General features: G+C 37.3%; 1 protein-coding gene across 5 annotated transcripts in view; it reads right to left on the reverse strand.

The window, feature by feature from the left end:
• The window catches only part of ABCB11 (ATP binding cassette subfamily B member 11), a 51551-nt gene extending 39931 nt beyond the window's left edge, over nt 1–11620 (reverse strand). Inside the window, exons 1-7 of one of the 5 annotated variants that reach the window (XM_057423833.1) lie at nt 11375–11573; nt 10034–10123; nt 8926–9074; nt 4925–4946; nt 3456–3503; nt 3317–3365; nt 1131–1372 (exon numbers count right to left, since the gene is read on the reverse strand). In XM_057423833.1, coding sequence (XP_057279816.1) covers nt 1131–1372; nt 3317–3365; nt 3456–3503; nt 4925–4946; nt 8926–9001 — 437 coding nt within the window. In that variant the 5' untranslated portion in view covers nt 9002–9074; nt 10034–10123; nt 11375–11573. Of the gene's footprint in view, nt 1–1130; nt 1373–2054; nt 2220–3316; nt 3366–3455; nt 3504–4924; nt 4947–8925; nt 9075–10033; nt 10124–11374 lie in introns of those variants that run through there. The other 4 variants (XM_057423832.1, XM_057423837.1, XM_057423834.1 and 1 more) reach the window with 4 other exon arrangements.
• Nucleotides 11621–12897: the final 1277 nt, after the last annotated feature.

Here is a 12897-nt window from a genome sequence, read left to right on the forward strand (position 1 = left end):
AGGTGGTTGGTGGTAACTAACAGGGCATATAGGGATAGGACAAGGGGAAATGGCTTTAAACTGAAAGAGGGTAGATTTAGCTTAGATATAAGGAAGAAATTCTTCACTGTGAGAATGGTGAGGCACTAGAACAGGTTGCTCAGAGAAACTGTGGCTGCCCATCCAACCTCAAGGCCAGGCTGCACAGGTCTTTGAGCAACACAGTCCCTGCCTATGGCAAGGGGGCTGGAACTAGGTGATCCTTTAGGTCCCTTCCATCCAAACCATTCTAATAGATTCTTCGAATGTATACTGCCTGGTGCACAGCTGCTGCTTCAGAGGAACAGAGTTCTATATCAAATCCTATGTTCTATGTGCCGGTCCCATCTCGGAGGGCTGGCTTGGACAGCTTGGAGCAAAATCATTTAGCCCAAGTCACCTACATCTACGAATGTAAACTACTTCCGATATGCTTAGAATTTCAGAGACCTTTAGACAAGTAACTTTTAATTCTAATTAATTATCTAATTAAATGTCACTCAGAGATTAGAAAACTCTTGCAATGATGCACTGAAAAATGAGAGCTAGGAAAGGTTACAGGTTCAAATGTGGCTTTGACAGGTGTCTGTACCTGAATGAATCATCTAGACTCCGTTTATTACTGTTAATGGAAAGAAACAGGCACTCTTACAGGGCATTTCATCTGACCTTCCTTAGACATCTCCCATAAACTAAGATTAATTGCATCCTAGAAGCACTCGTTTCTTTTCAATGACTAAAGTTTACCTATATTGTTTGGAAACCAGCAGGTACCCATAGGTACTTAAGTCCTAACCAGAATGACCGAAAGTCATTATTACTTAGAGTCAGAGAAAACAGGTTAATTAACTCAGATATGTAGCAGATAAAACTGTTACCAGAACAATCATCAAAGAATATCCTTGCTGACATCTATAGCTGAAAGACCAAGACCCAATCTGGCCTTCTCTCCCTCCAGGTAGTATTTCCAGCTTTGTAACAAATCATGCCCATTTTCTGCTTTATGGATAGAAAATGTGAGGTTTAAAAGCTGAACTGGACCTTCACTAGCAATACAGTCTCTGACAAGCTATAATAACAAAGGAATGGAAATAAATATATCTGCCACTTACCCACATCTTATTGTGGTGTTCTTTTCATTCTGATGAATAGTACCATTAATCCAGACTATGGTGTTATTTACACATGTCTTGCCTGGGTCTTTAAGCTCTTGCATTTCAATGTCATATTCAATAAATGTGTCTGCCATTGCACCAAACACAAGCAACACAGCTGGCTGGGCTGCTCCATGAACAATAGCACAGAAACTACCAACAGCCATCATTAAGATTTCCGTAGATGAGGAAAATCGAAACTAAAGAGACAGGAAAAAAAATAGTTTCTGCTGAGAGGCAGTCTTAATGATCATTGTATAAATCATTAATCAGGTGGATCACATACAAAATCAGTCTTTAAATTTCAGAATTATCTTTAATACAGAAAGAAGACAAATCTCTCTCTCCAATCTAGTCTAATTGCACCTGTGATTACAGCATTATAAATTATGAGCTCCCTTTTAGCTGACAGCAGAATCTGACCATGTGAATGAATGGATTATCATATAACATTAATAGCTCAATATCATTCCACATTATCATCATTCCAGAAACTAGCTAAAAGACTAAGAATAGTAATTATAGTTCATATATATGGTCTGCTCTGCAGATTTCCTGTGGGGATGGAGGAAGAGAGAAGGGAGGAAAAAGCCTCAGGGCACTATACAGAGCCACTGAATAAAGTTAGCTAATTTCTCAAAAGTCTAGGGTACTGTGGTAGAAAGCTAACTAAAGTCACAGAGCGAGTTCTCACAGTTAATATCCTAAAATACGTTGGCTTAGGCAGGCAATAGTGCACTGGCTTTTAATCTGGGAGAAATATATAGAAATATGCCATAGCATGCGGTTAAAAAAAGGGCTGAGCTAAGACCTATTACTTTACATTTGCCATGGGCCAAGAGCACGCACATATGCAGCTGGTGACTAAGCAACTTAAGTTACCTTTGCCATGATTTTGTGAAGTCTGATTCTCATGCTGAAGTCATGCATAAATATATACATTAAACTGTCCATATAGAACATCGGTATCAAATGCTGTATGTTTTGAAATAGGAGTGTAAAAAGGAATTACAGCCTGCTGACGAACCTGTCCAGGTTCTGTAGGTGCTATAATGTGTCGAAGAGAAGAAAGGGTGGGAATTTGGAGCACATACGAAAATGGGACATTAGGGCAGAGACAAGATAAAGGGAAAAACAAGTCAGTTGAAGTCAGTTAACATAAAAGAGAAGTAATTAAAAGGTCTTTTTACAATAAACATCAGATGAAAACTGTAGCACTACCACTGTTTTGCAAACCTTGCTTATAAGAACTCTAGGAATCCTCTTGATTAAAAAAAAAAAAAAAAAAAGCCACAAACACACAGAGAAAAGGCAGAGATATGTGACATCTAATCTCTCAGCATATCTGATGCAAACATACTGTGCTTACCAACTGCATTTTAGGAGTTAAAAAACTGTGTAAAACAGGCTACAGAATTCAAACAGAATTCAAACCCCTGTGCTTGACAGACAGAGCTCTCTGTGTGGACATACTGTTCTCTCCACCCAACTAAGAGCTGAGAATCTTAGCCAGGTAGATTACAAGCTCAGTACTAAAGTCAGGACCATATTAGTTTGGACACATTACAGGCTAATTGTCTAGACTACATGCAGAACAGAAGCAATAAAACCTCTTAGCTGCATGCTGCTGTGTTAGACATCTCTCCACTACATTAATTTTAAAATTTAGATGCACCCTATGGGATTCCGAACCCATCAAAGGCTAGACATACCATACAGTATTGTGCATTCACAAGTTTCTATAGCTGCAAGATCTTCTATTATGCATGGAGCTACTACAAGGGAGCTAAATTATCTGCCAGATTATCACACGAGAAATTTCTGGCAGAAATAAGGATGAAAGAAGGTCACCTAAATCCCTGTTGTGCACCTTACGTTTTTTACCCATATCTACATGTAGGCTCAATATAACATGCTTAATTTACAATTATGACACAAATACTGATAATCAATACCAAGCTGACAAAATGACAAAGGGTTCTATTAAATTCCCATTGACTTTAATGGCAGGATTTCATGCCAAATGATTTAATCCTTTAAAGTTTGGCTTAGTCACAGCTATTCCAAAAACAACCATATAGATTATTGTCACTTATTCTGCAGCACAATACATATAAAATATTTATAGCCATTGCTTTGATTACCAGCTGAAAGAAGCCAACACGAATATTGTTTTCTTTCTTTTCTGATGACCTTCAAGAACAGAAAACACAAAATTATAAAATTTTAATATATATTTTGTTCTACATGCAAAGATAGTAGACAGAATTGAACTTCACTCACTTTTCACTTTTCTTCTCTTTAAAAGGTTCTTCATATGTATGGAAATTCCTAGCAAACATGGTAAGATATCACATTATTTCTTTTATTCTCTTGGTTGCTTCACTAATATTCCATTTTATTTGAAATATTTTGCCCAAAATTTTAGGAGACAAGCTGTTTCTTTCAGATTTCTTTGGAACCAGTGACTTGACGATTCATTTAAGTTTCAGACATTAACTAGAACAGAGGCTAGGTTAAAATGATCTGAAGGATTATGCTTTCTTTCATTAGTAGCTCCTCAAAACACTGTTGCTGCAATGTGACTATGTGGGTTCTTTGAGGTCAAGCCAAATTGTTGGCTAATACTTTCTCTAAGACAGATAAATGTCCTGTTTCCACCCCCTTTTCTATTGCCTGTGTGTTCATACGTCCACAATAGCTGTAAAACATCTCATCCTACTATTGTGTTTTTTCTCAGTGCTCACATTATGTATTGCTATTCTGTATGATCAGTTAAAACCTAAAGTACTAGTTGCACCATTATGGATGGGATTCATACTATAGCAAGTAATCATTGGCTGTGTACATTCAGTATTGAATGAGTAAAGATTTTCATTTTGGATTTTTTTTTTTTTTTTAATGAAATAAATGAATTCAAGCTCTATTTGTCAACAGTTTTTTAGAAGCCAAATCCTAGAAAGCCTGAAGGAAGCTTCGTAGGTGTAGTAGGTAGGACCATTTATGTATTACATGTGAAAGCTCAAGAGAACTTGGATTTCAAGATATGTGCAAGGACCATGGTAGACCTTGAATATTGGGCTGATGCTCTCTGATATGGTCAATCTGTCAATGTCAAAATTTAAAGAGATACTTTTGCATCATCATTGTAAGAATATTCTGAGACTGTGTATAATGTGACAGAAAAAGCTGGCACAAATTACAGTACCCATCCAGATGTCCAGTCCGCTACAGAGTTGTTCCAAGACCCAGGAAAAGGGAGGCTTTTAACCCCAACCAAATCTCACATTGTAGCTGAAGGTCAAGGTCTCTAAATCTTTTCAGTTTTTAACTATCCAGCATTCTATGTTTAAATCTTAATATCTGAACTCAGATGAGGCGAGTTAATTCCATTTATTTGAAAGTCTCACAGTAAAGCTTTAAGAGAAAGTAATCAAGATTAATTAAAATTCTGAAAAAAAACCCCTCATTTCTCAAACTAAAAGCACCAAAGAAAGATAAATCTGAATGTCAAAAATATTTTCAGAAGAAAGGCCATCTTTTTCTGCCATTATTCTATATATTTTTAAAGGTTTCTTGGTCTGGTTTGGTCTACCTGTGTCAGTTGTGTCAAACAAGACAATTCAACTCCTAGAGAACAGCTTTTAGTTAAATACCATACATTCTATAAATGCATCAATTTGACCCAATGACATTAACTTCTTTGAATATTCCTCAAAATATTGATTGCCCTGTTTGTGTACATGACTTACTCTGATTTCTTGAAGCTGTTACCTGTTAGGGAAAATAAATGCACAATCCAGTTAATAACTATTGTTAAAGTACATAATCTTCTGTAGATGCAAAACACAAACCCCAGAGCCCGATAGGACTGATCATTCCCAAGTTACAAGCATCTTATTCCACTGATAGATCTAGCTAGGGACATAAATTGACACGGGTCCAAAAATTCCTTGGTAAGTTTACATCAATTTATGCCTGCTTTCTCTTGAAGAAGTAGTTTCAAGTTTTCAATCTCCCAGATGACAAAATGGTTTTCACTAAATATATTATTCAGGACATTTGCTAAAGTCAGCACATTTTTATTGCAAAGTCCTAGCATTCAACTATTTCTCTTGGACACTGTACCATCAAAGAATACTATTCTACTGGCAGCCCATGGATGATCTCTGACAGGAGGAGAGGTTGCTGTTCAATCTTGCCTTCCAACAACACAGAGATTGCAAATCCTGTGGAAGAGAAGCAGCTCTTCCCCTGGAGGGTACAGTGAACTTTTCACACTGATGTCTATTCTTCGGATACTCTCTAAGGAGCCACAGATTAGAGAAATTGAATTATACTACAAAATATAATTACGCTGTAGGTCAACTCCTGAGTCCCCAGAACAGCTCCATTTCAAGAGATATTGTTAAACACGTCATACCTGAAGCACAGCTTGTGTTGGCAGAGGCCCCAAAGAAGTGCTATCGTAAGGGCTAATGAAGAAAATATTTGCTATACATCACTTGAGATGACAACAAACAAAGAGCTAGTTTTATGTATACAATACAGTTTGGATAATCTAAGGGCACTGGGCATATGCACCTTGCTCATTTATGATGTGTTTGGCAGCTCAGCATCAGGTTAAGAACCACAGCATGCTTTTTAAGCTGTGCCTTCCTTTCTTCAAGTCTAGTGACAACACTGAGCATGCACAAGCCTGTCTCACAGAACAAAGACAGACGAACTTTGCATCACAGTTCACAGACGTTGTAAAGACAAATTTTGTGGGCAACCATGAATTTTGCCTATATCATTTTCCTACCCAGGGGAAGAAGGCTTTTCCACTGTCTCCAGGGTTTTGCATATCCCAAGGCAACATGTTAGATGGAAGCAGTCCGAGTCTGGGACAGAGGGAACAGCTCATTGCATCTCCTTTTGGGAGTTAATAAGATAACCCTATTTGGCTTCATCTGACAATGACTTTACTGGTTTTATTCTGCCCTGTTAGCTATTAGGGGAAGATAAAAAGAAAAGATTCTTTCAATAAGGACACACGCGTATCCCAACAATCATAGACCTTTTCCAGAAACATTCTAAGATGTAAAATCATTGTTACAAAGAATCACTTGATGTTAGAAGAGAGCTGGTTACAAAGGAGAAAGAAACATCTGATTGCAGCTTTTTGAAGTTTGGCAGCTGGTAACAACTGTAGTGGTTTGTAACCATTCCTGGAAGTTTCTCCAGGGTTTATCAGAAAAGTTAAGGCTTAGAGAAAGCTTCCTCTGCGGGCTGCTAAAGTGCTTTGCAGAAAATGAAGGAATTGGCTACTGGGAGGAAAGTGGGAAGAACAAGAGTCTGGTGAAATAGCTTTCTGAGTCATATCAATTTAGAGAGCAAAACAAGCATTCTCCAAAAGTGAAGAAACCCTAATCTATGAAGTTGGAGGAAAAAGAGTATATCAATGCTATTCAAGAGTGTGAGGAACTGAAGGCCAGCAGTTTTTAAGCAGGAGAATTTGGAGTGATGTTACCTATGCTTAATTTGAAAGAAAGAAAGAGATGAGTAACAGTTCACACTGCTGCAATTGAAAAAGTAGAAAAAGAGGACAAAACATAATTTTTATAGAAAAGAAAATAATGTAGGGAAGTTGACAGAATTTATTAACCCTAAAGAAACTAGCTATAGTAATCTTTGAATTGCTCTGTAAAGGCTCCCAGCTAAAGCTGGCTCTTTACTACCCCTACTGTAGTGGTGGTCAAGAGTTGATTTGGGGAGGGCTAATTCTTGTTAATATGTACAAAATATGGTTATTGAAAGAAACCTCACTTGAGATGAAATCAATAAGCAGAATGCCAGCAAGTCTATTCTCAAGGAAACTGAGAGACCAGAGGCAAACTCATTTGACAAGCAACAACAACAACAACAACAAAAAAACAGCAAAACACAAACAATGAAAAAAAACCCCACCTAAACACACTGGGTGGAAAAAAAAAAAAAAACAAACCAAGAATGGCAGTAAATTAGACCCATTTAGACTTTAAAACACCCCACAAAAAAAAAAAAAAAAAAAAAAAAAAAAAAAAAAAAAAAAAAAAAAAAAAAAAAAAACAAACAAAAAAAACAACAAAAAAAAACAACTGTGAAAAGAGGAACAGCTTTGGTCCCAACAGGAAGTCTTTTGCCAAAATCCCTTAACGAGTAAAAGCAACAAATAGGTAAGACAAACTAGCAGACAAAAAGCAACCCAAAAAGCAATCTCCCAAACCAACTAGATAAATCTGAGCAATCTGGGAGTTCTAAGTGGTTGGAAGGGACAAACAGTTTTCAATCCAACAAGTAGAAAGACATATCCCCTTAAGATGTCACTCCCTTTTCTCTCACTCCTCTACCAATATTAGAGCCCACAATAACCCCATGCATTGAAACTGTCTTTAGTTAGCAGCCTAAGTGAGAAGTTTTTAAAACAAAACACAGCAGGAGAGTAGGGAGATCTGTACTGCTTCAGCACAGAGACGGCTGCTCATTCCAGCAGGATGCATAGCAGTGTGCACGGATAGCAATATACTGGAGAGAGAGGAGTCTTTCAGTAAACATTCACACTGGTTTCTCTCACAAGTCATGGAGCTGAGGTTGCGGCACTATGCTGCAGACTTTAAAATCAGCTGCGGAGTCTAGCATGCCAGTTTTGATTTTAAGAATACATTCAAGCTATGTGGAAAATAATTTCCTACACTATCTTCTTACCGTCTGGAACAATAGATTTGAAGTTCCTAACAACAACAGACCTTTGAATCTATTGAACATAATAATAATAATAATAATGATGTCCAATAGTATATGTTGATATAGTGTTGCTTATTATTATTATTACTATTACTATTATTGTTTAGAAAACAGGCTATTTCATGCATGGTCTGAAGCATTTCATTTGGTCCTAGAAGAATGTTTTAATAAAAGCTTAAATATTCCAAGGATTAGGCTATAGCTGTCAGGGAACTTGAAAATACAAAATGTATGGATGTTTTTTGGAATCTGGTGATATGGACGTGCTGGAATTCTTTTGTGAAACCTATCTACTCTATGTGAGGAATGTGTGCATTGCACTGTATTGCAATTTATCTTCCATTATGTGCCACAGTTTTGCTTTCCTTTGTACTTTGAATCCTTACATTTAGCATAAATATTTAACACCCCCTTCTGTTGGCTTTTCTCAATCATATAAACAGAACTCAAAGTATTTATCAGTTTTATTTCATGTTTCTCCTTGACTCTTACTCCATTTAAGTGGCAAAATCAAAAAGTGCTATTTGCGAAGGAAAAATGGAAGAGGAGAAGAGCTGATAAGAAGGAATACAGATCTTCACACAGCAATGGCTCATAAGAATTCTGCCTGACAGAAGTATGACTACAGATAGATGTGTTTGTTGAAAGCAGTTCTAGAAATAATGGAAGATTGGACTTTTTATTCTCCAAGTAATGGCCTTTTATTTGTACACCAAAGTGCTGAGTATAAAAACCTATGTAGATACCATGAACTTGAAAGGCTGATAACTTGCAGATTGTCCATGAGTAGGGATTGTTATACGCAGACTTTACAGAAAAGTTGTTTCGCAGGCAGCATGCGCATAACAGCAGGTACCACATAATGCTATACTTATTCCACAGACTCTTTGCCTTGTATTCTGTAGATAATTTGCTCCACTTAGGCCACCTACCACCTATTTTACATGCTGTATAAAATAAGGAGATGACTGAGGAATAGAATTCTTACCTTTGCCATCCAAGTCAAAAGCACAGTTATCCTCTCCCAATCTCTTGATACTACGCAGAACAACAGGGTCAGACATGATGATTAGTTGCTTAAATCAGAAGTTCTGAAGAGACATGGGGGCAGGGAGGAGCATACCAGCAAATGTTTTTCTGTGAACATAAAACATTATTATATTAAACTCCTGTTTACCTCAGTTTTGCCCTCATTATCCCAAGGCAATGCTACTGATTACGGCACAGGTTATAACAGAATACATGTTCCACAGTAGAAAAACACCTCACAGAAGCATGCCCAACTCACTCCAAATGCAGGGCCTCTGAAGTGCTTCAATAACACTCATTTTTTACAAATGATTTGCTACAGAGCCAGTTCTTTTCCAATCTGTGTTTTTACAGTTGATTAATCCTGCCTGCTATTGTCCATATTTAGTAGCACCTTACATACTTCAGCGCATTTTACCTATTTGTTAAGGGGATTTCAACTCCTAGTACTGTTCTTCAGGGAACATATAGTCTGTCCTACCTCTACCTTATGATCAACTTTATTAAGGATATTCTGCACTGTATAATTCACATCATTATCAGTATTACCGGATTATATCAGAAGCAAGACAGACCTCTGCAGAACTTCTATCAATCAGTAGAGCCATTCATTTGGAAATTGGTTCATTGCTTGCTACCCTATGGGTGTAGCTTTTCTTGACTAAAAGTTTGTGATGAGCACAGCCAATTTATTCATCCACTGGTTGGTAAATTCTGACTCCCTCAAACTCTGCAACCCCCTAAATTGTAACTCAAATTCTCTTCCTAAGTATAAAGCCAAATCACCACTGCAGCAGCAAAATGTCTGGCCAGGACTAAAATGGTCACTTACAACATAAAATCATGGGTGCTTTTAATTTATGCCCTCATACAGTGAAACAAATTTACAATTTTAATCGTATTTTTCCATTCTCTGAGACAGATGATGTATGGGATGAACAAGTTATCGTACTGTATAAAGAAAGCTGAGCTAATAGATGAACTCCCAATTTTACACTGAAATTAGTGTAATTAGAAATGTCACCTTGATTATGTGTTCTGGTGCAGTCAAGAAGCAATGTTCCTACCTGTTCTGTTATCAAATCCAAACTTTAAGGGTGGTGTTGCACACACATTCCAGAGCTTTAAAATACTTTACAACTTCACAGAAGTATAACCTATTGAAATTAAGTGATGGAAACCATTTGAACCATAGCACTGAATGTGGCTCCCAGTGAAAAGCTATGAATTGGTTAAAAACCACCCCCACTGCATTTCTGCTTCAGAAAGATAATGGATAATGTCATACAGTAAGCTGATGAAGAAGGCAAAGATAAGGAAAGCAAAGTCACTCTCCATCAGCTACTTCTTATTTGACTTTGCAATCATAACATCTACACAAAATTTTGTAAATAGAACACTGTAAAAATTGATCTATCCTTTAAATGCTGGTGCAGAACATCACGCTGGGAAGCCTTATTTCAGTGTTTGCTCTGACTCTGTATTTTAACACTATGAAATATATTTTGCAACTGATTTTTTTTTAAGCCTGAATGCTGGTGCAGATTTAAATGAAAGGAAAAGTGGGGGGAAAAAAAACAATAATTGATAGACTCGAATAAGGATTCTAGTTCCAAACACTTGCTAGAACCAAACTTCCTGGAAGGATGTCAGTTGTCCAATAAAATTCTGACTGTCCCACATGTCTGAAAGAAAACACTCTTTTCCCGTATTTTCTAAGGCTCAACACATCAAATACTATTCACATACTATCCTGTCCAGCAGGCATCATTCTTTAGCTGAATTGAACAATAGTATAAGCAGATTAGCATGCTGTATTAGAATACTTAAACAGCCTTTCTCAGTGTCTGAATGTTTAACCAGGGATCACTTACAACAACTTGAAAAATACTGATGCTGATATCTTCATTAAAAATTATTTAAGTAATAGAAAGCAGAAATCATAGAAGATATTAGATAATCACATCTATGCCTGTGTGTGCAAAACATAAACTAGGAGCAGCAGAGAGTGCCCCAGAAACTGCACAAAAGTGAAAGAGTAGTAAGGTGTGGCTGCTGGATTTTTCATAAATAAACATCTTTAAGGAAATAAAATCCATATTTAAACAAGTAATACTTGGAAAATGCTAACAAAGGAACAAATCCTGTAGGATGAAGTAACATTAGGACCTGATCCAAAGCCCTTAGAAATCATTTTCAAAATGCATCTTTATTTAGATCAGATCTTCAAATAGTCCCAATCAAGTAAGAAATAAGATTAAAACCAACCAAAACCAAGCACTAACTGTGCAAAGAGAATTCAGCATTCAGTTTAATTTGTTCTGAAAGAAATACATAGGTAACCTTTCTATTGAGGAGGTTTCACCAGTTAACTCTGAAACATTAAACATGATAGATTTTTTACTCACCCGTGGCTGTGAAAAATAGTGTATCATAGAACAAACTGCAAGTATCCTGTTCAATTAGTCAGTGAAGCACCCAACAACTTCCCATCATGTTTTCATTATTCTAACCCATTTGTGAGAACTGAATCTTTAAATTGAGCATTGGCTATTTGCACCTGGGTCAATAACCATGCGGTCACAATGGTTACAGTTCATTGACATCTAATGGAGGGTTTAAATTTGACTAATGCAATCTCACAACATGAAGTCAGGGCACTTGGATATCAATCATACTCAAGGAGAACAGACGGCTCTCTGGGGTAAAAAAAAAAAACAACAAACAACTCACAATGAATATAGAGGAAGAGATTATTATAGCTTTATCACCATTAGTATACAATTACTTTATTAGCCATGCAATAATTCAATGTTCACTACTGCAGTAAATAGCAACATCAGCAGAATAATATGAAAACTGATTCAGAGATTAAGCTAAATTTGGATTAAACACTTGCTCAAAAGCTTTGTTTTCTAACCCACAGTCTGTACTTCTCCCTATGGCTTCTAATATTTTACCATTCTTCCTTCAAAATGAAGACTTTACAGCCTGGAAGCTACTGAGTAGTAGTGAATTCTTGCTGGAGAGGAGTCCTGCATGGATTTTTCAATAAAGGACATTGGTGATAATAAAGCTATGACCTCAGCCAATGTCACACAGAGTTTAGAGGGAAATGGCAAACATGGTTTAGTTCTCCTCTAAAATCAGTTCTCACTGCAGAGAGCCCTGACTGATAGGACAGGGTAGAAATGCAATGCATGAATCTCAGCGACTGTCAGCTCTGCTGAAGCCTTCTGTGCTCTCAAATTTTCCATGAAAAAGCTTCATGTGCAGCATGATTAAGTGCAGATAAACAGAACTCCATTTTCCTTGCTTAGCATCATTATGGTGTTCACAATCACAGCATAACCAAAAGCAAAGCTGGGGTCTTCTCCCATTTTCTTAACAAAAAGGCAGCTACATATATACTAATGTACACAGCACAGCTTTGAGAATAACGTTATGTGAGACAATGTCACAGTGCTAATCATCTTGTCCACCTCATCACAGAGCCAGAGGGAAAAAACAGCTTCTTATCATGCAGGGCCCAGGAGTTTAAAGGCTGGGAGAAAAAGATGGTGGAGCAGAACTCAGCTTTGCTTCATCCTCCCCTGAAAGCTTCTTCAGGAGCAACATGGCTTAAAAGTCATGCAATGCCTTTGATTTTTACGGTTCTTGATCAGAGCTCACACTTGGCACGCAAGGAAGTCCCACACCTCCAGACAAGGCTTGGCTTGCCAGAGACAGAATATCATTTTAGCATTACAGAAATTACTTCAGTCTTTTCACTCATCTAAGCATTCAGAAAGCGTGCACAGAGCCTGTTTCACCATGCTAATAAGGTAGATTAAGGCAGTGATGAGTTGGAGCTGAGACCCCCACCCTTCTGAAGGGCTCTGCTCCCTTCTAAACCTCCTTTTCTCTCAACTTATCCTTACAAAAAAATTCC

The sequence above is a fragment of the Pezoporus wallicus genome, unplaced genomic scaffold (assembly GCF_028554395.1).
Source record: "Pezoporus wallicus isolate ANWC-B61680 ecotype Strahan unplaced genomic scaffold, APGP_CSIRO_Pwel_v1 contig_1181, whole genome shotgun sequence".
NCBI classification, from domain to species: Eukaryota; Metazoa; Chordata; class Aves; order Psittaciformes; family Psittacidae; genus Pezoporus; species Pezoporus wallicus.